The sequence below is a fragment of the Mus caroli genome, unplaced genomic scaffold (assembly GCF_978045245.1).
Source record: "Mus caroli unplaced genomic scaffold, Mus_caroli_1 scaffold_16, whole genome shotgun sequence".
Classification (NCBI taxonomy): domain Eukaryota; kingdom Metazoa; phylum Chordata; class Mammalia; order Rodentia; family Muridae; genus Mus; species Mus caroli.
Window position 1 is genome coordinate 69320819 of NW_028227271.1, and position 26745 is coordinate 69347563.

Below are 26745 nucleotides of genomic sequence, written 5' to 3' on the forward strand. Positions count from 1 at the left end.
TGTCCCACCATGTTCAAATCTCTTTTGAGTTTAGTTTACATGAAAATTTTGTGCAGCATAGTTTATGCTGTCTTGTAATTTAATCCTTGTATATTCTGTGACTATGGGTACTTTATATTCAGTTAGGGATGATATTGTATGCACACGTCTTATGTAGCATATCTTTAATAATTAATAATGATAATACAGTTCTTGGTGTAATTTAAGCTTTTTGGAAAACAACTTGGTTATAAACAGAGTATTTATCTCTGGAAGATTTAAACTGTCAGTTAATTACTCTAAATTGTTGATAGTATTGACTATATGCTGTGCATTTAAATATTTTTTTTCTCAAGAACCTACAAAGACTAACATGAATGAAAGAAATCCCACCTACCTTCATTGAAATATACATTATTTTGAAGTTGAACATTGATATTCAATGAAAAATCCTTTAGAATGGTTATATTTATAATATTTTTGCTAAGGGAAAATACTTCCATTTGTTCCTAATATTACATAGTATATGCCTTGCCAAAATAAAGCATTATTTTTTTGGGGAATCACTCAAAACACTAGGGGCCCTTCTGACTTGTAATCTTGTTAAATTTTCATGCATGAAGTAAGAACTAATTATACACAGTTGCTGAACTCTAGCTACAAACAGCTTAATATAAGTACAAGTTTACTCGTTACGTTGATTGGTTGAAACATATGAAATGTTGAAAATATATTGGGATTATGAAAAAATTTTCTTTGCAAATGAACTGAACATAACTGTCTTTCTCCTCAGTCCATATGTTGTGAAGTACTATGGCAGTTACTTTAAGAACACAGACCTCTGGATTGTTATGGAGTACTGTGGAGCGGGGTCCGTTTCAGACATAATTAGATTGAGAAACAAGACAGTAAGTATTTAAATTTGCTTTGTTAATCTCATTTTAAAGATTCCACTGTAGAATCTGACTAGTAGTATTTCGTTAGAAAGAAAACATTAGTGTGGAAAAGGAGATGTGATAGGAGGTTGAGAGAAGACACTTCTGCCTGAGACATACCAGGCCCTGCCAGGTCCTCTTGTCCTTGTAGTCAGTGCATCTGCTTAGTAATCTATGCTCAGAAAGTGATGGCTAGAATTCTGTTTAAACTTCATAACATTCATGACCTTTTCTCCTCTTAATTTTTCTGTATTACCGATCTATAGCTGGCAAATAGTTGAAGTTACATTTCTGACTTTTTGGAAAGTAATTGATTTTTTTTTCAAATGTCCATGCACTTGAGTAAGCATGTATGTGCTCTCTAGCACACACACACACCCACACACCACACACACACACACACACATGCAAGCACACAAACACACAGGCTGGCAAGCAAGTGCCTGTGAAATGAGTTTAGTGAAGTGCACTACTTAATAAAAGATGTTCTGGCTATTTTGCAACCCAAGGAGAAGAACTGTTCATCAGTCCCTCTAAGGCTGAGAGGCCTTTTTATGTGAGCGGTAAGAAGGATTATCAGTGAAATGACTTGTAATGCAGTTTCTAGATAGTTACTTATGCTGTCAAACATGTCTTGGTAACATAAATTCAGAAAAAGTACATAACTACTTGAATCAATTTGTGGTTAACCAAAGTCATTTTAAAGTTTGATTGGTAAAATACTTGGACATTTATTCTTTTTTTTCCCTGTGGAGAAAATAAAGTAAATAGGATTTCTTTAAAAGGAAGTAAGACAGAAATTTAAATAATCCCTGTTTTGACAGAGGATTAAATCATCTGTGACATTTTAATTAGTATCTTGGAATTTGTATTGTTCTTAACTAGCATTTATGTAAATCAGATGACTCCTGAGTGGCACAACAATTGAAAATAATTAGACCCCAGTTAGATAAGTGTTATAAAATTGTTCAGGACTAACCTCACTCCATTTGGCATTTAAAATTATCAAAAAGAGTGGAGTAGAAGCATAGGAAATAGAAACCTTTAAACATCTATTTTCATGGTTTTAAAGTAGCAATGCTAACCATTGTGAGTGCAGAGTAGGTAGTTGATTCAAGAAGTTTCTTCCTTGTACCAGAAATTACAAACTGTGAAAGTATCTACAGTTATTATAGATAAACTTGGATGTGAATATGGCACTGAGGAGTTGGCATCATCATTTAGCCCGGGAGGTGTTCTGCCCCACCATAGTTCTGTGCCACCATACCCTTTCTAAGGAGACAGTGCACTGGCATATTGCAACTCCTGCGTTAGGAGCAGCCCAGTTGCTGTCTTCATAGAGCAGTTTATATTTGTACATGAAAAAAGCCAGAAGTGGTAGAGGACATTGATGGGGCTGTTGGGTATTTTCTTTGCTTGTTATCTCATTGACAGTTTGTGTGAGCTCTCAGGAGCATCACAGGAACTTGTTTGTCTAAAAGGACTAACATTGTTTTGGAGATTGTCAGCATAGATAAGAATTTCATTAATGTTTTGAGTTGTTGTTCCCCCTTCCCCCCATTTACTCTAGTAGTCATTTCCATGGCCATAAAACAGTGCTTGCCCAAGAGGATGGCGACTCCAGTGTTTACGTACTCTGCTACTTTTTCTATGCTTTGTTGTTTAATTGTTTGTGCATATATATATGGGATGGGATATGTGTGTGTATATGTATATGTATGTATATATGTATAAAGTATATATTCTCTGTAATTTTGCTTTAACTGCTTTATTTCTCTCCACATTTCCCAGTTGCACAATGGCTTCTTCTTCTTTTTTTTGTTTTTTAAAATGGGTTAGTAGTAGTCTTTATTATTCTTTTATTTGTTTTAATTGGATATTTTACTTAACATTTCAAATGTTATCCCCTTTCCCGGCCCCCTATCCCATCCCACTACCCACTCCTTTTTTTTTTTTTTTTTTTAATGTGTAAGACAGTATTAAAGTCTTAGGGTTTTTTTTTTCCTTTTTAAAAAATATAGGTTGCTATTGTTTTTTCTATGATACTGATGATCAAATGCAGTAACTCATGCATGCTGTAGAAATTCTCCACTCCTGAGCTGCACTCGAAGCCCTCCTCTACTTTGTTTCTGTGAATCGTTTGGCAGTTTAAGCATTAGAGGAGACTACCCCACCTAAGGATCACATGCAGACACCAAACCAGATGCTCTTACGGATGGATGCCAAGAAGTGCTTGCTGGCAGGAGCCTGATAGGCTGGCTGTCTCCTGAGAGGCTCTGCCAGATCCTGACCACAGCCAACCGTTGGACTGAGTACAGGGACCCCAGTGGAGGAGTTAGGGGAAGGACTGAGGAGGTGAAGGGGCCTTATCTGGCATCAGTGGGAACGGAGGCCCTTGGTCCTGTGGAGACTGGATGCTCCAGTGTAGGGGAATGCTATGGTAGCGAGGCTGGAGTGGGTAGGTGGTTGGGGGAGCACCTTCATAGAAGCAGGGTAAGTGGGGATGGGATAGGGGGTTTGCAGAGGGGAAACCAGGAAAGGGGATAACATTTGAAATGTAAGTAAAATATCCAATTAAAAATAAAAATAAAGACTACTAACCCGTTAAAACAAAGGAAGATGCTGTTGTGTAACTGCTTACCTCTTTGTCTCTCCTACTAAGCTTTGTTGCTGCTTCTTTGAAAATAATCTGTTACTTTTAAGATCCAACCTTTGACTTTCAGAAGCTTTGTATAGTGTACATAGTATAGGCTTTTAACATTATGTATGTGTGTGTATGTACATATACATACATACATATACACACACACACACATATATCATTATTATTTTTTTTAATTTTCTTATCATTTTCGTGGTTTTCATCTGTGCCTGGTTATCGTTGAAATAGTCTCTTTAATTCCAGCATGTGGGAGACAGAGTCGGGCTGTGTGAATTTTTGAACTCTCTGTTTTCAAGGCTAGCCTGATCTACATTCTGAATTCCAGGTCAGCCAAGGTTATGTAGTGAGTTCCTGTCTTTAAAAAAAAAAAATGAAGCTGAAGGATGCAGCTTAGTGGTAGGGTTCTTGACCAAGCCATAGATTTAATTCTTGTAATAGTAACAGCAATTAAAAAAATAAAAATAAAAACAATAGAGATGATTTGAGTCTCTGACTATTAATGTCTTCTCCCACCAAAAGCTTTATGCTTGATTCTGCCAGGTAGAGTTCTGGACCACTTTAATCCAATCTGGATCAGAGATACTTTGAATCTGGCATTTATCTTGCCTTTACATCTAGGCTATAGGGCTCAATGACTTCTTGGTAGGTTTGAATTTCTAATCTTGGTCCTCACCATTCAACGTTTGTTCTTTTTCTTGCCCTCTTGGACTTTATTTCCTAACTTATAGGTATCTTTTGAGAAAAAGCTGCCCTTTTTGTTGTGCTTATGTTCGTGGCTTTCTTTCCTCATATGTTGGCTCTGAAACAAGATGCTGCTTCTGTACGTAGCTGGTATTAAGTGGTCTGTTTTTCTAGATGATTTAGTTCTTTTGGCAGCAGAATGGTGTGGTTCATCTAGCACAGAGCACAGGAGAACCCTTTCCTAATGGATCCTCCAGCTTTGCTGCGCAGACTTTCACCTACCTGATATTCACCTTTGTGTGTGATTTGAGGAAGGGCTCCTTTTTTTATTTTTCTGGTAGAAGTTTATTTGTTGTGACACAGTTCCACATTCTTTTCTCCGTGATCCTACGCCTGTGCTGCTAGGCCTGGGTACACGTGGTTCTGCTCAGTCTGTCCTCTAGTCACTCTGATGATGGAACCATTTCTGTAACAAAGCAAGCTTCTAAGTCTGAGGCACACTTGATACCTTAGTTCTCCTTTTTTTTTTTCTTTTTTTTCCCCCCAATTTTTTATTAGGTATTTTCTTCATTTACATTTCAAATGCTATCCAGAAAGTCCCCTATACCCGTCCCCCACCCTGCTCCCTACCCACCCACTTTGACTTCTTGGCCCTGGTGTTCCCCTGTATTGGGGCATAAAAAGCTTGCAAGACCAATGGGCCTCTCTTTCCAATGATGGCCAAGTAGGCCATCTTCTGATACATATGCAGCTAGAGTCAAGAGCTCCGGGGTACTGGTTAGTTCATATTGTTGTTCCACCTGTAGGGTTGCAGACCCATTCAGCTGGTTGGGTATTTTTCTCTAGCTCCTCCATTGGGGGCCCTGTGTTCCATCCAATAGATGACTGTGAGCATCTACTTCTGAGTTTGTCAGGCATTGGCATAGCCTCACAAGAGACAGCTATATCAGGGTCCTTTCAGCAAAATCTTGCTGGCATATGCAATAGTGTCTGGATTTGGTGGCTGATTATGAGATGGATCCCTGGGTGGGGTAGTCTCTGGATGGTCCATCCTTTGTCTCAGCTCCAAACTTTGTCTCTGTAACTCCTTCCATGGGTATTTTGTCAGAAAATTGGACATAGTACTACTGGAGGATCCAACAATTCCTCTTCTGGGCATATATCCAGATGTTCCAACTGGTAAGAAAGACACATGCTCCACTATGTTCATAGCAGCCTTATTTATAATAGCCAGAAGCTGGAAAGAACTCAGATGCCCCTCAACAGAGGAATGAATACAGAAAATGTGGTACATTTACACAATGGAGTACTACTCAGCTATTAAAACAAATGAATTTATGAAATTCCTAGGCAAATGGATGGACCTGGAGGGCATCATCCTGAGTGAGGTAACCCAATCACAAAAGAACTCACATGATATGGACTCACTGATAAGTGGATATTAAGTCAGAAACTTAGAATACCCAAGATACAATTTGCAAAACACATGAAACTCAAGAAGAAGGAAGAGCAAAGTGTGGCTACTTCGTCCCTCCTTAGTTCTCCTTTTTAACTTCTAAGTTAATCTGGGTCAGTTGACATTTTGCTAGTCATTATCCTAGAGGATCTTTGTAGTCGGTTCTCAGGAGACTAATTTCTTTGCTTGTGTCTTTAAATGCCCCAGATCTTGAAAAAGTTGCATTTAGTTCTAGTTAACCCCTCCTACGCCCGCCCCTGTTGTGAGTGGGGCCTTATTTCTGCTTCTATTTTTAGTTGGTTTCTGGTGATATGTAGGACTACTTTGTGCATATTATCAGTATTGTGATTGCATACTCAGCCCACTTTGCCCTTGGTTTTTACCAAATATTTATTTATTTTTACTAGGTGACCTTCCTTTTATTGAACTAATAAATCCTTATTTGATTGTTTGTATTGGTTCTTGCTTAATGTAGTAGTCTTTCCTATTTTATCTTTTTAAAATGTTCTTTTTAAAAACTTTATTTGTTTTTATTTTATATTTTTATTTTTTTATACATTATACATTTTACACACACACACACACACACACACACACACACACACAGAGGAGTGTTTGCCTGATTGTTGTTTTTCCTTTTCTCTTTTTTTATTACATATTTTCTTTATTTACATTTCAAATGTTATCCCCTTTCCTAGTTTCCCCTCTGAAAATCCCCTATTCCCTCCCCCTTCCCCCTGCTCCCCAGCCCACCCACTCTTATTCCTGGACCTGCCATTCCCTTATACTGGGGCATAGAGCCTTCACAGGACCAAGGGCCTCTCCTCCCATTGATAACCGACTAGGTCATCCTCTGCTACATATATAGCTAGAGCCACCATGTGTTTTCTTTGATTGATGGTATAATTTCAAGGAGCTCTGGTGATACTAGTTAGTTCATATTAATGTTCCTTTTATGTGGCTTCAATCCCCTTCAGCTCTGGTATTTCTCTGGCTCCTTCATTGGGGACCTTGTGCTCCGCCCAATGGATGACTATGAGCATCCACTTCTGTATTTGCCAGGCACTGGCAGAGCCTCCCAGGATTACCTGATTGTTATGTGTATGTGCCATGTGCCTGGAAAGGTCAGAGGGCATTGTCTGATTCCTTAAGACCAGAGTTACAGAGGTTGTACACAGCAGAATGGGTGTTAAGAACTGGGCCTGGGGCCTTTGCAAGAGCAGCCAGGGTTCTCAACTGTTGTGCCATCTCTCTGGCCTCTTCCTTGTAGTCTTTTAAAATGATTTTAGAAGCTTAATCTTGTCCCAAGAAGTCTATATTTTTATTTTAGGTCTGTTGTGAGAGTGGATTTCATCTGGTTTATTCAGTTGACTTTGTCTGATAATGCCCTTGAAATGGCTTTTCCTAATGTTTATATTCACGAAAGTGCATTTATATATAACATGTGGATGTAAAACTTCATTTCTGTTTTAACCTTTATAAATCTGAAAATTAATGCATGATCATTGAATTTCCTTTTTTTTGGTTATCTTAAAATTATGAATGTAAATGTAATACGCAGTGAGAATCAGGTCATTTTGGTGTTCTTATAGACTCACAGATAAAAGTTATGCAGTTTGGTGTAAACTCAAGGTCACTTGGTTTTATATGTACTATATGGATTATAGAGGAGATCATGCATTTGAGAAGTTGAGTGTGGGAGGGCAGAGAGTAGAGGGGAGTGATTGGAGTGGAGGTGATAGGAATACATGCTTATGTTAAAGTCCTCATCTTAAATGCTTGTTTTTACGTTAATAAATTACTCTGCTTTTATTTTTCAGATCACATAAGGTTTATGCTTTTACATGGTTGTGATTCTTTTATTAATTTGAAAAGATAGGGTATAATATATATTTATATTTGTATTTAATTTATATTTGTTTATGTGCCAAGAATAATTTTATGTTTCCATTTTTTCTTTGACCATTGTTTAATATTGTACTCCTGCCATAAAAATAAACACATCTTACTGTAAGAGAGAGAGAGAGAGAGAGAGAGAGAGAGAGAGAGAGAGAGAGAACAGACCTAAAGTTTTTTTTTCAATTTTTTTATTAGATATTTTCTTCATTTACATTTCAAATGCCATCCCGAAAGTCCCCTCGCCTTGCTGCCCTACCCACCCACTCCCACTTCTTGGTCCTGGTCTTCCCCTGTACTGGGGCATATAAAGTTTGCAAGACCAAGGGGCCTCTCTTCCCAGTGATGGCAGACTAGGCCATCTTCTGCTCCATATACAGCTATAAAGTTTTTGTTAACAAGTTGATAGTAGAGCTTGTCTGGCCTCAGTGGGAGAGGAGATAAATAATCCTGCAGAGACTAGGGTTAGGAGATTGGGGGTGGTGGTGGTGGTGGTGGTGGTGGGGTGGTGGTGGAAATTCCATCCTTTTAGAGAAGAAGGGGAGGGGGAGGACAGGGTGAAGGACTCTGAGAGGGGGACAGCATTTGGGATGTTAAATAAATGAATGAGGCAAAAAAAAAAAAGAGAGAAAAAAGAAGGCATATAACTTAAGTCAGGGAGCACTCCCATCCCAGGTCTCCAGCCCTTCCTAGAGACCCCCTCCCCCATCCCAGGTCTCCAGCCCTTCCCAGAGACCCCCTCCCCCATCCCAGGTCTCCAGCCCTTCCCAGAGACCCCCTCCCCCATCCCAGGTCTCCAGCCCTTCCCAGAGACCCCCTCCCCCATCCCAGGTCTCCAGCCCTTCCCAGAGACCCCCTCCCCCATCCCAGGTCTCCAGCCCTTCCCAGAGACCCCCTCCCCCATCCCAGGTCTCCAGCCCTTCCCAGAGACCCCCTCCCCCATCCCAGGTTTCCAGCCCTTCCCAGAGACCCCAGATCCCTGCAGCTGTAGATTTCCAGTTCATGTTTATCTAGGCTACAGCATAAGCACTGTTTGTATTTTGCCTCCCTCCTGCATGTTTATAATTTGCTGCTGTTCTGTCATCACTGTGGCCTCCTGTTTATTTATTCAAGCAGGTTGTTAGAATTGAATTCAAATGTTACATTGTCTTCTCAGCCTTTCAATCTTTTTTTCAATTTCATGGCATGGTGAATTTGTATAATTTCATCTAGAAATACCTGCCTTAAAATTCCATCTCTTTTCCCGAATTCTTACAGTTCTAACATGCAGGAAGGTAAGGTAGGAGAATTCTGAGTTTGAGGCCAGGCCATGCTGCATAGCAAGATTGTCAACAACCAATCAGCCAAACAACAACAGAAGTTGACTTATGTGAGATTAATCTTTTGTTCCTAAGCAGTTTGTGTTTATGCATTGATTAAGTGGATTGAATCTTCCAGTAAGTGCTTCTCAATCTCCCTAATGCTGAAATCCTTTAATGCACTTCCTCATGGTGCAGTGACCCCCAGCCATACATTTATTTCTATTCAAACTTCATAAGTGTAGTTTTGCTACTGTTAGGAATTAGAATATAAATATCTGATAAGTAGGATATCTGATTTTTGACCTTTGTGAAAGGGTTGTTTGACCCCAAAGGGACCCACATTTTGAGAACTGCTGTTGTAGTATGCTTGTTCTTGAAGGGGCACAGTGGATGATGCCTGCTATTACATTTTAACTGTTGTTCTGCCTGTTTCTGACTAGTAGGCAAGCCAGGTATATCTAATTTACAGTCCTTTAGTATCATCCTTTGCCTTGCTGTTGCTCTGACCCTTTTGATGAATTTGCAGGACATGCTTGACAGTTTGCTTCCCATTTCTTTTTAAATGTTGTTACCTGATTAAACCTGACTTGCACTTTTTCCCTTGTGAACCATCAAAGAAAATGTCAAAGCACAGCATTAAGCTTGGGGTTAATTAGGCCTATCCCTATGATTATAACTGAGGAGGAATTGGGGTTAAAGGGTGGGAATTATCCATTTAAGTATGGACAGCTGACAGGGGCAGGCCAGGGTCGTCATGGTAACGAGTGGTGACTGGAAGCTTGAAGCAGTGCTAAGGAGAATGGGGTGAAGGTGGCACTCCTGTATCCCAGCAGTGGGACATCTTGTCCAGGTCTTGTACTACACATCTCACTGCTGAGCATTCTTTGAATCCTTTGGCACTGGGGAGCCTATACATAGGGCTTAAATTTCAGAATTTTAAGGTTGGATTCACAAATACATCACAAAATTTTAGTATTATACTTAGTAAAGGAAATGTTGTATTTTCCTCAGTAAGTTTGGCGAGCTTCTCTTCAGGTAGCCCAGCTATTTTGTCCTATCCTTTGAGGTCCATTTAATTCCTCTCTTTTCATGTTGGGAGAAGAATAGTTACGGCTGCCTTTCCTAGGAGGTTAACATACTCTTCTAGGAAATCCTCTAAGTCCCTAAAGAGCCACTCAGATCTAGCAAGTCTCTAGTAAATGTTCCTTGAGTTGACAGGACCAATTAGCTGCTCATCCTGTGAATATAAAACAACTATCCATCTATTTGATGTTATAAGGATAACATAACTTGCATGGCTGATACATTCTGGTGTTAACAATGCAAATTATTGAGTAGATATGGCTATATTTCAAAGAACATGCACAAAAAAAATGGCTTACTGGTAACACTAGCATATGTGAAATACCAGGATGTGTGGTATTGGCTTTCTGACTATTAGGATGTAATGTTTTTGTGTATATTCTTTGTTTATGTTTAAAAAATACCTACCTTGATAGCTTTAGTCTAGACCTCCTTTGGTTCATGAAAAAGAGTTGTGTTGTAAGTGCAAGTTAATGTAAATATTATTATTATTACTTCTACTACTACTGCTAAATTTCATTTAAAACAGTAATTAAGTATATATGTGGGATTGGTATTAGAAAGTTCCTTTTGAATGAATTTAAAATAAGCAATTATATATTAAGTGCATTTAGCATCTTTAAGCATTTATGCATCTTAAACATTATATATTGTTATGAAATTGAAGCTTTTAAAAGATAAGCTATAGTTTGGATTAGAAGTTTTCAAAATGATCAGTATGTAATTAGTTATCAAGCTATGCATTGGCGTGTGGACGGAAGTTTGTATATTAGGTGCTTATCCTGCACTTAGAAACATTCTAAGCAGTTGCTCAATGCTGTTCTCTCTTCTTGGGGCTAATTTTTATTTTGGCAGCTTGTTTGCACTCAACCCAGCCTTCATCATACTGAATTGAAGTTTTAATTTTTCTGTGAACTAGACTGATGGTCTGGGAAAAAAAACATAATTGAGAAGAACTTCAACTTCCTCATCTGTTAAGTGGCAATAACACTTTACAGTTCTTTGCATGCTTGACAGTTTTATTTATATATCAGTTGAATAGAATGATGTAAATAATACTAATAAATTTTTTTGTATTCTTTACATCTTAGATGGTAATGTAAGAAGATAAATACAATTCTGTAAAGAGTTAAGAGTTCTTAAAGAGAAAGGGAGAAATATTTAGCTTAATACAATTAGGAGAAAACTAGTTGCTTAGCAAATGTAAGAGAATAGCAGTGACTGACTGATAATCCATTCAGCAGAGCACACTTTGTGGCTTAGTTTGGTTATTATTTTATCTCTAGCTTTTCAACAGCACTTAGCAAGTAACATGCTCTGTAAATATTTTAAAAATTGGAGATTTAGCGACCAAAGGATCAGATGAGAGAGGGCAGAAAATAGCTTAGGCAAGGAAGTAAGGGCCTTGAGTTCTGTTTCCATTTCTAAAGTCTAGTGTAACCCCTTGCTTACCAAAGGAGGATGGTCTCAGCATCTGGTTTAGATGGCTTTTCTTTTCCTAATCAGTTCCTTAGGACCATTGCCATGTTTGATGGGTCTGTGTGAGGAGCATGTTCTTGTTAACGTTTGTTTTTGCTGGAGATTTTCCCACTTGTCTTCTCATGGTGACCAAAGCAGTCCGTGTCTCTGTGGTTTTCTAATGTCTTCCTGTTCGCTCCCCACGGTTTCTGTTTTTAGATGTGTGCACACTTTCTTGAGGAGTCTTTCTTGGATCTTCTTGATTTCTTGTTTTAATGTATACTCGTTGCCTTTTAGGTCTGCTGTACAGCTGCAACCTTGGGCTTTCTTTCCACTGGATTCCTGGGTTAGTGCCACAGTTTTCTAATGTTTCCCGTTTCCTCTTTGCTTTTTAATCTAATCAAATTGTCTTCTTTATGAAACATAAGTTCTGCTATCTGAGTTCTTACATATCTGAAATTATCTTTAATTTATTTGCTTTTATATGTAGTTGGTAGCCTATGAGGATTTTTAAATAAAAGATAATTTTTTTCTTAAAATTGAGAGACTTGGCTCCATCATCTTCTAGAGTCTGGTGGTGTTGATATGACTTAGTGTCTGTCAACACCTTACTTATTTGTGGCTCTAACTGCCCCTGAACATTTTAGAGCATTTTTTAAAATCTTTTTTTTTATCCCCCCTTTTTTAATCTTATGTTTCTTATATTTCACAAGGAAGAAAGTATCTAAGAAGAAGACTGGGCTTAATTTAAATCCTTCTCAGTAGTTCTGCTCAGGATGCACTTTATTCTGTAGCATAAACACTTGTGTTCTGCAGCTTCCGAAAAGCTTTTTTGATATTTTTCCTGCGTTCTTCATTAGATGATGATATGTTTCATCCAATTGATACATATATAAAATGTATAAAATATATGCACACATACACATAAATATTTTGTCTGTATCATTGCCTTGGTTAGAAGGAAGTGAGAGAGGATTTATTGTACTTCATTTTCTGACTTTTCTAATTGACTGTTTATCTCAGCAGTTAGATTTTAGTTCACAAGAACTTCTTATTTTTATTTCATTCCCATAACAGTGATACTGAAACATACATGCACACGCTTTTCAATTGCTGTGCAGATCGTTTTGTTTTTATTTACGTTATTCTTTGTTTTGTGAGTCATCTAGTTTGCTACATTCACTCCTCCCTTTGCCCCTCCCCTCTCCTCCTCCCCTCCTTTCCTTGCCTCTCCTTTCTCTCTTCCCTTCCTCTTCCTTTGCTTCCTGTCTTTATTTCTTCCATGCTTAATGTATGAAGTTCAGGTTTGTTTTTGCACCATAGTCAGTGTTGTTATGTCCTGACCCTCCTGCATATCCGTGCTATCTGCACACCCATTTACTTTTATACTTTCAAATTCAGGAGTTTAAATGACTATCATTTAAAAAAATATTTTTGTTTTATGTATATGAGTGTTCTGCCTACCTGTATGTATGTATGTATGTATGTATGTATTTTGTGTGAGTTCCTGTGGAGGTCAGAAGAGGGAGTTAGTTCTCTTGGAATTGGAGTTATCAATGTTTGTTAGCTCTCGTGTGGGTGCCAGGGACTGAACTCAGGTCTTTGGAAGAGCAAAGGCCACTGTTAACCAGAGAGCCTCCAGCCTACACAGAAGTACTCTGAAGAGAGAGCTGTTACTGTCTTCCAAGTGAACAATGAATGCTAGAATCCTTCTAGCAGTTCTTCTTCTCAACCTTTGAGAAATCTCACTACAATTACACAGTTGGGTTTGTACAAAAATATTGTTAAGGCAGAAGATGAGAAACAGACTTACATGTTGAAGAACACTGGTCCTTGTAGGGATTCTTGTGGGGTTTCCAGTCTCCATCACTTACTTGTCGTCTAGTTGAACTTCATCATAGTGTCCAGTACCTTTCCATGCAGATGATAATTATCAGGTTCATTTTGTGTCTTAAAGCATAGGCACCACTTTGTCCCATTAGAGAACATTTTAGAATCTGTTTTTACCAGAATGAAGTGTTTCTATGATCCTAGACTGGTGAGGGGTATGGGGCTATCAGACAGGAAATTCTTAACTGAAGAGCCTAGAAACTAAAGTGTGTGTGCTTTTCCCTGGAGGCTTGTGGTAGATTTATTATTTTGTAAATTAAATAATTAGAAAGTCTAGTTTTCTTTGCTTTTTTGTTTTTTGATCATAACTTGCATGGGAAATTCTGTTAGGTTTACGACAGTAGTACTGGGTTGATCAAGCCCATTGTGAGACTTGTGGTAGATCTTGTGACACAGTACTTACATAGTACTGGTTACATGTCAGGTACTTTTCCAAATATTTTACATTATGTTACAAAATTTAGTTGTCATAAAGTCCTCCAGCTATGAGATAAGAACTATGGTTGATCCTTTCTCCAAAGGAAAATGGAGTCAACAAGAAGTAAAAGTAGGTTTGGAGGACAGAAAACACCTATTCTGTAAATCTGAGCTATAGTTGTCAAAAACACGGAATCCAGACCAGAATTCAAGGGTTGAAAGCATGCCTTTGCTGTGCAGTTACTGTGTTTTAACTTCTTTGTGACTTAGTTTATGCATTAAGTGCAGTGAGATGATTACTTCATTGAATGTTTTTAAAGATAACACCCAAATGACTGACCTGTCAGAGCAGCTTCTGGCACAGCGAAGCCTGCTCATACACATTAGTATAGCCAACATCTTACCATCCCTTGTAGACTGCAGGAAGTGTTGTCATCTCATGAATGTACCTGTCAGGCAGGTTTCTATAGAGATGTGCAGAGGACTAAGGGCCCAAGGATAGAGCTCTAGCACTCACCAGTAGACTAAATTAAGGACGTAAAGAAGACATATTTGTAGGTACATTAAGAGTATCTTCATTCCTTTCCGATCCGCCATCGTGGGTGGAACCCCCGCCCGGATGCAGATCTTTGTGAAGACCCTTACAGGGAAAACCATCACGCTCGAGGTTGAACCCTCGGACACTATAGAAAATGTAAAGGCCAAGATCCAGGATAAGGAAGGAATTCCTCCTGATCAGCAGAGACTGATCTTTGCTGGTAAGCAGCTGGAAGATGGCCGGACTTTGTCTGACTACAACATTCAAAAGGAGTCCACCCTTCATCTGGTGTTGAGACTTCGGGGTGGTGCTAAGAAAAGGAAGAAGAAGTCGTACACCACTCCCAAGAAGATCAAGCATAAGAGGAAGAAGGTTAAGTTGGCTGTGCTGAAATACTATAAGGTGGATGAAAATGGCAAAATTAGCCGACTTCGTCGAGAGTGTCCTTCTGATGAATGTGGTGCTGGAGTTTTCATGGGAAGCCACTTTGACAGGCACTGCTGTGGCAAGTGTTGTCTGACTTACTGCTTCAACAAACCAGAAGACAAGTAGCTGTGTATGTGCTAATAAAAAGAAGGAACTCAAAAAAAAAAAAAAAAAAAAGAGTATCTTCAGTAAAACCAGGCATTTGGCTATTCAAAATTTCTGAAGATCCCACTAGTCTTAGAATTAATGCTTTGAAAAAAAGAATTAGTGCTTTGTTTATGGAAGCTTTGATTTGGGATTTAGAGCATTTAAAATGTATTTACCATATTGATATTAGTTATGGGCTTCCTTAAACATGGTTTTTCTTTAAAGTGTACCAAATTCTAATTCTAACTTAATTTGCCTTAAAATTATATTGTTGCTGATAATAGATGTCTTTTGGTATCTGTGGATTTGTATTCCATAATGTACTTTTCTTAGGGCTTATATCTGCCTGTGTGTGACTGGTCTAATTCATGTCTGTCTTGCTCAGTCACTTTGTTCCGTGCTTTCTCTTTGTGTAATAGATACAGTTCATACTGGATTTACAACCTCTTATATATTGCATGCTTTTCTGGTGTTTTGTGATCTCTTTTTCAGGACTCTTTTCATGTGGGAAAGGACTTTAAATGTCTGCCCACTGACCAACCGTTTTCCCAGTGCACTGTCAGTTCTCTCTGTGCAGATCAAGGGATTGGAAGGGGCGTGTGGATGTGTGTTTACTGTGGTGGAAGTAGTGAAAGCTTTCATTGTTACATCACTAGCTGTGGGACTTTGTGAAATATTATTAACCTCTTTTTTCTTTGCCAGACATGTGTAGCCCAGATTTCATGAAAGACAAACTCTTTTTGCCCTCTTATATGTAATAACAGTTAAAAGTATTCTAGTTATGTGTCTAATGTATGCACTCTGCCGGCAGAGAGGAAGGTTTCTGTTGTTCTAGAAGAGTCCTATAACTTCTTTTATTGCTTGAAACTTTGGATACTTTATACTCTCAGATCTCTTCTTTTGGTGGGATGATATCGAATGGTGATCTGCTCTGTAGTCTGCCAGTCTGTTCTTTACCCTGAATACCTAAGAGCCCTTGTTAAGTTTTTTTTTTTTTTAACCAAGGGAGAGGGAGAGGAATTTGGATCATAAAGAAGTTGGAAAATGAAGATTGATTGATACTCAGATAAAGTTTTACATGTAAGCTTTCATATTACTTTTGAAGGGTTTTGGTCACTATTCTATTTGATTGTATTATGTTTCATAAAAAATGATGGAAGTTGAATCACTGAAGGATTTCTAACATGAAATATGAACATAGTATCAGTTCATTTGAAGTAAACATGTAGTTTGGCCAGAATACGCAAAGTGGCCAAAAAGAGACTTTAAAGAATCCTCATGCATCTTATAAAAGACAGTTTTATTATACTTTCTCTAGCCCCAAATACTATTATAAAAGACAGTTTTATTATACTTTCACTAGCCCCAAATACTACATTCTTTTCGGTTAGAGGCAGAAAATTGGAGTCAGTTCAGAACTTTTATATTATTATAGATTCACAATAACCGTTAGCATTTCTGGAGTTAGTTCTTTATACACACAAACCTCTTTTCTAGGGTCTTCTCCTCTCTTTCATGCTAGCTTCTAGGTATTATGTCAGTTTGAACTGTTGGTCTGTAACTGTAAGTTATAGAGAACCACTTCATTCATTCATTTATTCATTCAACAACAGAGTCTACTATAGAGACCTGGCTGGCCTAGAGCTCGTAATCTAGACTAGACTGGTCTTGAACTGTGGGAGATCTACCTGTCACTGTCTCCCAAGTGCAGGTGTTAATTCTTCGTAAAATTAGTACTGTATGTGACTTGATTTACGGTTGAAAGAATGAGTAGAGTTTGTCTGTTGTGATACCTCCATATTAATGTCAGCTTTGCCCAAGTCTTTGTCCATAGTTACAAGATGGCTGCCAACAGCCTGGCTTCTAGCTGTCAATTAGAGATCCAGTGGTAGAGAATGATGGTCCTGCCCCTCAGTGCTTCAGAATGGGCAGTCACCGTGAGCATTTGGACTGTGATGTGGTAGCTGACTTACCTTGTGGCTATGATGGTTGACATGGACTGTGGATGGCGAAGTGACTGCCTTATAAGGGAATCAGAATGTGTTAGTAGAAGCTCAATATGCTAGACTGGCCAAAAGGAGCATTTTTTTGTTGTTGTTGCATAGTTTCAAAACAAAACATTCCCTAAAATACACTAAGAATTAAAAAAAATTTAAAAGCCCCTCAAAAATAGCTTCCATAATGAAAGCTAAATTTTGATAGGAGTGCCTGGTGACACTGATTGTCAAAGTGGTTGTGCTCCTAACTTCTTCCTTACAATAGAGATAGGAAGGCTGGTATTTCACAAAGAGCCAGTTGCTCCTATTAAGTAGTAAGTGAATTCTTCTGGAGAGTCTACTCATGGCATTAAAGTCCTGTGTTATATTTGTGGTTCCCAGCCTCTCTGTTTAAACAGTTTTGTTAATCAGAGGCACTGCAATGAGTTTATTTGTGTACTAGGGGTTGAGGAGAATGTTAGCTTTTTATCATGGTTATAGAACACCAGAAGTTAAAGCAGGAAGGGTAATTTGGCACATGGAGTTCAGCTGGATCCCTTGCTTGCTCTGCTGTGACAAGGCAGAAGGATCATAATAGGAGGCTGTGGGGAGCAAAGCTGCTCATCTCAAGGCTATAGTTGGACCGACGGAAGGATGGATGGACTGAAGAGCAGGGCAGCACACGTCCCTCCAAGTCCTGCCCCACAGCTGCCACACCATCTAATAGCCCATCCCACTATCAGTCTGTCCAGCAATAGGCTAATCCCTGAGGATCTAGTGAGCTCTAGACAGTAACCCCAGCTGTGCACCAAGCCTTCAGTACAAGTCTCTTTGGGCATTTCATATTAAATCATAGTAGAGTGAGCGTTTTGTATAGAGGGTGATGCTTTTCTTTTTGTTTGGTGTCCCCCCTGGAGTCAAGTTTGAGCTTTGGGTTTTGTAAGTCATAGCTTTAAAACAAATGGAAACTAATGACAACACACACAGAGTGTAATGGAATGATTATATATTTTCCATTTTCTTGGATAAAATTAGTTCCTGTTCTGGTTTTTGACCAATAAAATCAAAGCTCCAAAGCTATTGTACATGTGTATTGCTTTGTTTGTTATTTTTAATGCTCATTGACTCTGTTCAGAGAAGTGGGACTTCTTGAGTCGTTAGGCATCATTTCTCCCAGATCTCCCCTCCAGTGTCAGGAAACAAACCCACAGCCTTGTGCATGTTAGTCTCTGTTTTAGCTCCATCCCCACTTGGTATGTTCAGTTTTCTAGATGTGTCTGAGGTGGTTTCATGAACTATTTTTATGGCTTGGGGTATAACAGTTTCAGTTGTGGAAGCAGACAAATGGGCTTTAGTATTGACTCAACTGGTATATTTCTGCTTCTCAAGTTTTCCTAATTTTGCTAAAGGTGTTTACTGTTAATTGCACTATGGAACTCTCCCTCAGGATTTAAGCTGCTTTTACTGCAGCAACTTTTACTGTTACTATAAACTATTATTTCTTTTGGTTCTTGTACTCCAAAGAGCATTTGTTAGGATGTGAAACATCTGCCTTCCCATTTGTTCTGTTTTCCCATGTGCTGTATATTTCAGAAAAAGACAAAACTCAAAACACTAGTTGCTGATACTGAACTATACATGTATGTGCATGTGTGTGTGTGCGCACATGTGTGCGTTGGTGTGCTTCTGTTTTGTGTAGATTAGAAGATAATGACTGTCATTGGGGTATTTTCATACATACACATAATGCACTTTAATCACGTTATGTTTCTTTATTTAAAATGTTTGTTTTTGTGTCTGTGTGTATGCATGCCATGCTGTGGCAGTCAGAGGGCAGCTTTGGGGAGTCAGTTTTTCTTCCTCCATTATAATACCATGTGGGCTCAGAGGACTAGACTCAAAGCTTCAGGCCCAGTGGCCAGCGCCTTTACTCATGAGCCATCTTACCAGCTCCTGGCATGTCTCTTTTTAATTTTCACTTTTTGGAATTAGAGGAAACATGCAGTACATGTCTTTATGTCTTAGTTTGCCTGCTGTGATGATCTACAGTTCTATTGTTTTTGGTTTTTGTCTGTTTTTTGTTACTGGCTTTTTTTTCACCTTTATGGTACCACACTTTAAAACTTCTGATGTTGTGGCTGGCACTTAGGCTGGTGGTTTTATATGTTTTTATGGCAGTCACCCTTGCATTCAATAGTATTTTTTCCTCTCCTTGGTCACTTGATAAACTTTGTCCACTCTTGATTTCAGCTGTGAAGCTTCCCTGTTTGGGACAACAGTGTAGTGAGATCAATGGCAGAAGTCGGCCATTGGGAGCCAGTGCCATTCAAGGCCTCTTAAAGATTATATTATTGCATTCTGACCTGTTTGTTTAATGACATATGTGTTTGTGTGTGGTGTGTAGTGAGTCGAGGTGATGTTCAGCAGTAAGCATATGGCGGTCGGTCAGACGATAACTTGTCAGATGGTTCTTGCCTTCCACCACGAGTTCTGGGCATCAGACTCAGGCCATCAGGCTTGTGCAGCAAGGGGCTTTACCCATCTTGCTAGCTCTTGGTCAGTTTTAAAGATCTTATGCAAGGGGACTAGAATGTTGGCTAAAGCAACTAAGAGCATTTGTTCTTGCAGAGGGCCTGAGCTCAGTTCTCAGTACACATGGATGTTCATAACTCTTTGTAATTTTACTTCTAGGGGATCCAATACTTTGACCTATGTTAATTCCTGTACACATACATGCATTCACACACTCACACACACACATACACACACATATATTTTTAAAAAGATCCTATGCAGAATTGTGTTGTGAGTAAAACTTAGTGTGATAGTATGTAATAAAATTTTAGATTTCACTACCACAATGACTTGTAGTATCCTTATGAGCTAACAGTAATATGTACATAAGTAATAAGTAATTGATACAGTGTTTCATATGGATCGATGATTAAATGAAGATGAGTTAACTTTGACTCATTTTTAGAAATGGAAATTCCTAACTTTGTATAAAGTTAAAAACTTCACTTGCATTGGCTTTTACTGACTAAAAGCATTAAGGATTTCTGTTTATTTTAAAATCATTTATGCATTTGCCCTTGAGACAAGTTGGTGGGTGCATTTTTTATCAAAACCATATACATGGTGACATATTAAATGTATCATATTATTATACTAATCATATGACTCCAGAAACAAAAGTAACCAGAGGACTAAAGCCTATCAAAACCATCTTTTTGTTTTTGTACAATGAAATTCTTTTTAAATTTGCCAGGGAATTCATAGTAAAATTGAAACCAGATGTAGACTTCCGTCTTTTAATGTATTAGCTTAGCTACAAATGTCTTATTTCCATCCCTGAATGCTGAGTGCTTCATCTATGGCTTTCTCTGTCTCTCTCTCTGCCTCTTTCTCTCAGTCTCTCTGCCTCTCTCTGTCTCTGTCTTTTTCTCTGTCTCTCTCTCTTTTAGAACAGACTATAAAATGCCATCAGAATGATTTTAAAAGGACGTTGCCATTTCTTCTAGTATTAGAATGAGATTAACCCTGATGCATTGAGAATCACCTGGTTTAGCATAAACAGAGCACTCCTGCTGCTGATCTCCACTTGAAGGACTTGGAAAGCATATCAGCTGTGGTTTGACAGCTCATCTGTGACGTTTCTATCCTAGAGCGGAAATCTTCAGTATTTCCTTCTGTTGGAAGTAAATTGTATTTTTGTATTTTTTTTCTTCTAAGAGTTTTCAGTATAACCTAATTATATAGTTTTTATTGCAGTGATAAAACATCATTCCAAAAATCAACACAGGGAGGGAAGGGCTTATTTCACCTTACAACTTATAAGTCCATCACTGAGGGAAGCCAGGGCAGAAACCTGGAGGCAGGAGCTGATGCAGAGGCCATGGAGGGGTGCTGCTTTCTGTCTTGCTCAGTCTGCTTCCTTTTAGTACCCAGGACCACCATCCCAATGGTGGTACTAGACTTTCTCATATCAGTCATCAATCAAGAAAATGTACCACAGGCTTGCCCATAGGCATTTTCTCAGATGAGGTTCCTTCTTTTCATATGACTCTAGCTTGTGTCAAATTAACATAAAACTATCAAGACACTGACCAATTTTTTTTGAAATGGTTGAGTCAGGGTCTATTTGAACTGATAAAAGTTTTACAGACATGAAACACCATTATTATCTTTATTAAGTAATGGGAATAGATTCTACTTGAAATATAGCCACTTTGGGTAAAGCTATAATTTTTATATAATAAAATATTTACAACAGAGATGATTTCAAAGTGAAACTCCATTATCTTAGGGAGATGAAGATTGGACTTATTTTTTAATAGCAGATGGGTGCTCCCTACAGGTTGAGAACCAGTGTTCTAGACAGCCCTTTCTGGTTAGGTTAAAGTTACCTCCTTCCCCAGCGTCCCCCTGCCCTCTAGTAATTAAACCGACACTCTTGACCACTGAGTCTCCTCATCTAAACTTTTCTAAAATTATAATTTCAAGTTTTTGAGACTATGTTTCTCTGAGATGCCTAGGCAACCTTGAAGTTTACATCTTCCTGTGTTAGCTTCCTCCCTGATACTAATTAAATATGTTGCTATCATGGAAAACTTTTTGTTTGTTTTATTTTCCTTTTTTTAAAAACAATATTACTTTTATTTTTAACTTTTTTACAGACCAGTTGTTGGCACCCCTCCAGGTCCCTCCTCCCACAGTCCCCACCCCAAGAGGATGTGCCACCCCTTCAGGCCTCCCCACTCCCTGGTACCTCAAGCCTCTTGAGGGTTAGGTGTGTCTTCTCCCACTGAGGCCAGACCAGGCAGTCCTCTGCTGTATATGTGTCCGGGGCCCTTAGACAGATTGTGTAGATTGCCTGGTAGATGGCTCAGTGTCTGAGAGATATCAGGGGTTTGGGTTTGCTGGTCTTCCTATGGGGTTGCCCTCCTCCTCAGCTTCTTCCAGCCTTTCCCTAGTTTAACCACAGTGGTCCCTGACCTTAGTCCAGTGGTTGGGTGTAACTATCTTTGTCTGTGTGAGTCAGCTGCTTGTTGGGTTCTCAGAGGACAGCTGTGTTTTGGGGAAACTGGTAGACAATCCATATTCTTATAAGTTCTTGCTATTGAGCACTCTACTTACTGCCTAAGAGGGACCATGGGGCTGTCTCCTTGTTTTAATCACCGCCTGGGAACTCCATGCTGTGTCATTTAAGCAGACACACTGGGGAACTTGGTGATTACTGATTATTTTCCTAGATGCTTAATTGCCAGATAAGAACTTAGCTTTAGGTTTGTGACTTGGACTTTATTATAGTGACTCCATTTGGGTTTTAATCTGTGTTCTTGGTGACTAGAACAGGAGCTCAGTCTAAAATAATGGTCTGATGTAACTTTTATTTAATAATGTAAAATCAAAAATTAAGATGATGTCATACCCCTATTGTGGAAAGTGTTTACAATAATTTTTTTCTGTTTGTTTGTTTTTGATTATGGGTTTTCTTCATATAACAGGCCTGGCTGTCCTGGAATTTACTTTGTAGACCAGGCTAGCCTTGAGCTCACCAAAATCCACATTCCTCTGTCTCCTGAATGCTGGGATTGAGTTTTACACCACCAACCCCCGGCTTAAAATGATTATTTTGGGGGGAGGGGAGTAGGAACTTTTGGCAATTGCAATGAAAAGTAAAGCAGCTTTTGCTGTTGAAATTTGGCAATCCAGCTTCTTTATGGAAGATGCCAGACAGAGACCTTTGCTTGTGCCCAACTCATGTATGTATGTACACAAGAATGGATTGGCAGACACTTAGTGACCCTTAAACTTTTAGATATTTTATTTAAAAACATACTAAAATGTAATGTTACTGAGGTTGTTAGGATAAAAACCTAAGCTTGGCCACTTGCTTAATCAGTAGACTGATTAAGACAGAACTAACAGTGAGAATCAGGGAGAGGAGGTGCATTCACTGCAGATGCAGAGGAAGAGGAACAAAGAGGCTCAGGAACTCCCTTAAATATAGGCAAGATGTTTACTTAACTAAGTAGAATTGGTCAAGGCGTGGTCTTCCCATGATCTGCCATTGTCTAGGCTCCTAGGCGCTCATGTCAGTTGTCAGCACTGTGTGAGATATCTTCTTGGGAGATAAATCTCCTTTCTGGATAGAACCATGTTTCAGCCCCTTTCCTTTCCTAGCAGTCCTGGGGTGCAGTTCTAATGCCTTGGCCTATATTGTCTCTGGTAGACAAAGGGAGGGGCACACATTTCCTTTCAGGATGTTGAGCTTTTTTTTTTTAAAGCAAACATAATGTGGGAAGTCTGAGAAGTTGACTAAAACTACTAAGTGTAAAGAATGCTTCCCTGTCTAGAGTTGTATAAATCACCAGTTATTTCCATTTTGTATTCTGAAACATCTCGCAAAATGATGAAAGACTCCTGAGTAACAGAGGTTGTTTATGCTAAAAACAACAACAAACAAACAAACAACAACAACAACAACAAAACCCAACCCAACCAAACCCAAACCTCTTTTATTAAAATGTAGAAAAGAGGCAGAAACCACAGTATATCTTAGGTTCAAAACTCATGACACATTCAGATATTCAGCATGCAAGTTTAGAAACATATGGACACCATCAGATAAGGACACCGTTTCCACTGGGCTAAGCTACGTGCTGCTGACCATGCAGCCAGGGTTTGATTTCTTTATGCTTTATGTGCAGATTCATAGACTTCTTTGGCTCACCATTTGGACTTCTTCATTCAGCTCTGTGAATTACATCGTTGCTTGGGTTTTCATTGTTCTATAACAGTCTCCTTTGGGAACATACCATTAAACTTTATTCAAGTATTCTTTTGATTGTCAACACTCAAATGAGTTGTTAAAATAATACTCTGTCACACAGTCTAAAACCAAGCCTTGCTTATGTCTAGACACTGAGGGAGTAGAAACTGTATTGGTTTTGATTAGAGGATGATATGAAAAGAAGAGGAACAGTGTGACTCGTAGAGGAGTGTGAGGAAGTTCTTACTGACAGGAAAACAATGAAGATAGTTTCAGGGGTCTACCCACTCTACCTTTCTTAGGTCCGCACCGAATGCAGGTAGACCATCAGTGTTTTAATTATATTGGAGTGGGGAGAATGTGCAAGTGCACATGTGCCAGTGGAGGTCAGAAATCTTTTGCATTGTCATGTTTTCCATAGCTGCCCCATTGAGTTACACATCTCTTACTCTCCCTCTTTTCCCTCCTCCTCCTTCTGTGCCCTCCTTTCATAAATTCACAATGAGTTATGCTACTCCGCTTGGGGCCATGATCTAGAGTTTATAGAGAGCAGACACAAATGAGACTCTTATCTCTTATATTCTGAGTGTGACTGCAAACCATTCATGTAGAAGGGTAGAAGAGCCATGGGCATAGATCAGTGATCTCATTGCAAGCAAACAAAAGCAAAACCTTGCAATGAATCACAGAGGTTTCTTCCTTTTAGGACACAGTAATATCTGTTGTCATGGTTTGGATAAGCAGCCTTCTGGTCTATGAATTAATGACTCAGGCCTGTGGGTGATGTTACACAAGGTGGTGAGGTGGGGCCTTGAGGTCAGTAGGTCGTCAGGGATTTTGAGCCCTGTGGTCCTCGTTCTTCTTTTATGCCTGGCTTATGATGTCATCATTTTTTTTGTCCTAGCACAGTCTCTTGGCTTGCTGCTGTTGGTCTTGGCCTGTACCTTTCTCATTCTGTGTTAATTTTCTCAGTTATTTTGTTCTAGGGCAGGAAGCCAACACATACACATTAGCACCCTTTTGCTTGTCCGTGAGTCTGTCACTGGACCTTGAGCTTTGCATTCCACCTAGTTATGCCAATAATGTTGTCATGAAAACAGCCAAGGATCTCCATTTCTGAGAAGTGGAATCCCTAGATCGAAAAAGTAACTTTAAATTTTTTAGGAACTGCCATATTGTTTTCCAAAGCAGCCTTACTATTCTCCTTCCCTCTAATAGCACACAAAGGTTTCAATTTCTTCCATCTTTGTTAACATTTTTTACTTTGGACAATTAACAATAATCCTATAAAAATAAACTGAAGTTGCATCTCATTGTGGTGGCTTTCCTTTAGTCTTCTAATTTTCATAATTAGCATTTTGAAGATCTTTCATGTGATTAATAGCCATTGTATATCCTTTAAAGTATTATTTCATGTACATGCATGTGCATACTTCCTGGGATTGTGGTGTGTTGGTGACTGTGGCGCGAGTTGGTTCTGTCTTACCTTGCTGAGGCTCTACCTCTTGTGTTTGCTGCACTGTGTACTCCAGACTTGCTGACCTGGAAACTTCTGGCTCATTCTTGGTCTCCCACCTCCCATCTCCCTGTAGGAATGCTAAGATCAGAAATGGATGCTCCTGCATCTGGCTTTTTATTTGAATCCGGGGTCAATCTTGGGATGTGAGACTTCCGTGTTCTGACCTTCTGAGCATCTCCTTAACTGGAGTCTGTTTATCTTTAAGGCAGTATCTACTCTGGCCCTTTGTCTGTTTCTAATTTTTTCTTTTGTTGTTGTCTTTTAGGATTTTTCTGTAAAGTTTGGAAATTATTGTTTGATCAAAAAAAATACTTGCATTTTCTTATTTTGGGGATGAGTTTTACTCTCTTAATACAGAGATTAAAAAATACTGTATTTTCTTTTGCACTTGTGTCCTTTTGATTATATCCACAAAAATCATTGCCAATTGCCAGCTTCCTCTGTCTCTCTTTTTTAATAGTTGTTTGTCTTACATTTAAATCTTTAATACATTTGGGTTAATATTTTGATACAGTGTTAGAAAAGATTCTTCTTTTCCCCATTAAATGGTTTTGCTAACCTTGTTGGGATCATGTGACTAGCTAAACATGGGCTGTTTCTGGTTCAGCATTCTATTCCAGTCACCTGTATGTCTTTCCTTATGACAGTAAATAGTAAGACTTCAGATAAAAACTATCATCTTCTGGTTTGTTCAGACTGTTCTTTGTCACCCATGCTGGTCCAGGTGGGTTTGAAGTTCTGCCAACCCTGCCTCAGCCCCTTAGTTGTGAGCTGACAGGTGGGAACCATCACCCAGCTTGGCTCCATTAAGTTTAAGATTATTTTCTTTGTTTCTCCATTAATGTCTCTGAGATTTTGCTTGAGATTAAACTGAATCTGTAGATTGCTTTGTGTAGCATGGGCTTCTAGGCAGGAAGTGTGAATGTGGCAATCGGTGCATTTCTGTTGTCATTTCCTCTCTGATTTCTTTCAGTAGTGTTTCCTAGTTCTCACTGTATAAATCTTTCCCTTGATTGATTTCTAAGTACTTTATCCTTTTGATGTTATTATAAATAACAAGATATAAAGAACAAAATAAACACACAAGATCATTAGCATTTCTTAAAAGGAAATTGCAAAAAATTCCATCTTGCTACTTTGCTAAACTTATCTATTCTTACAGTTTTTAGGTGTTACTGTTGTTATCCTGCAAACAGATCCTTTCATTCTTACAGTCCTTTTCCTGCTTCATTGCTCTGCCGCACTTGTAGTGCGGTGCAGAAGAGAAGCAGCAGCAGCAGCAGCAGCAGCAGCAGCAGCAGCAGCAAAGTTTCTGTCTTTCACAGTGCTCACGGTGGTACATGCTGCTCCTGCTGGGTTAGATGGTGCTGGCTCCTCTGAGCTCTAGCTTGCTCTTCTTAAATTTACTGTTTAGTCTGTTGGCTTTTCTACTAACAGTTGGAGTGATCATGTGGCTTTTTTTCCATCATTCTGTTGATAGTATATTACATCTTGCAAATTTTGTATGTTGTACCATCTTTACCTTTGAAAAATAAATTTTATTTGAAATTTATTTATTTATTATTTGTTATTTATTATTCTGTAAAGTTTGTAAATTCTGTAAATT

At 38.8% G+C, this 26745-nt stretch overlaps 1 protein-coding gene and 1 pseudogene across 4 annotated transcripts in view; both read left to right on the plus strand.

Annotated features, from left to right (window-relative positions):
* Positions 1-26745, plus strand: part of Stk3 (serine/threonine kinase 3) — a 306970-nt gene that overhangs the window by 61660 nt on the left and 218565 nt on the right. For all 4 annotated transcript variants that reach the window (XM_029469538.2, XM_021183619.3, XM_029469541.2 and 1 more), the window contains one exon: positions 773-887. In XM_029469538.2, coding sequence (XP_029325398.1) covers positions 773-887 — 115 coding nt within the window. The remainder of the gene's footprint in view (positions 1-772; positions 888-26745) is intronic.
* Positions 14326-14878, plus strand: LOC110310569 (ubiquitin-ribosomal protein eS31 fusion protein pseudogene; annotated as a pseudogene).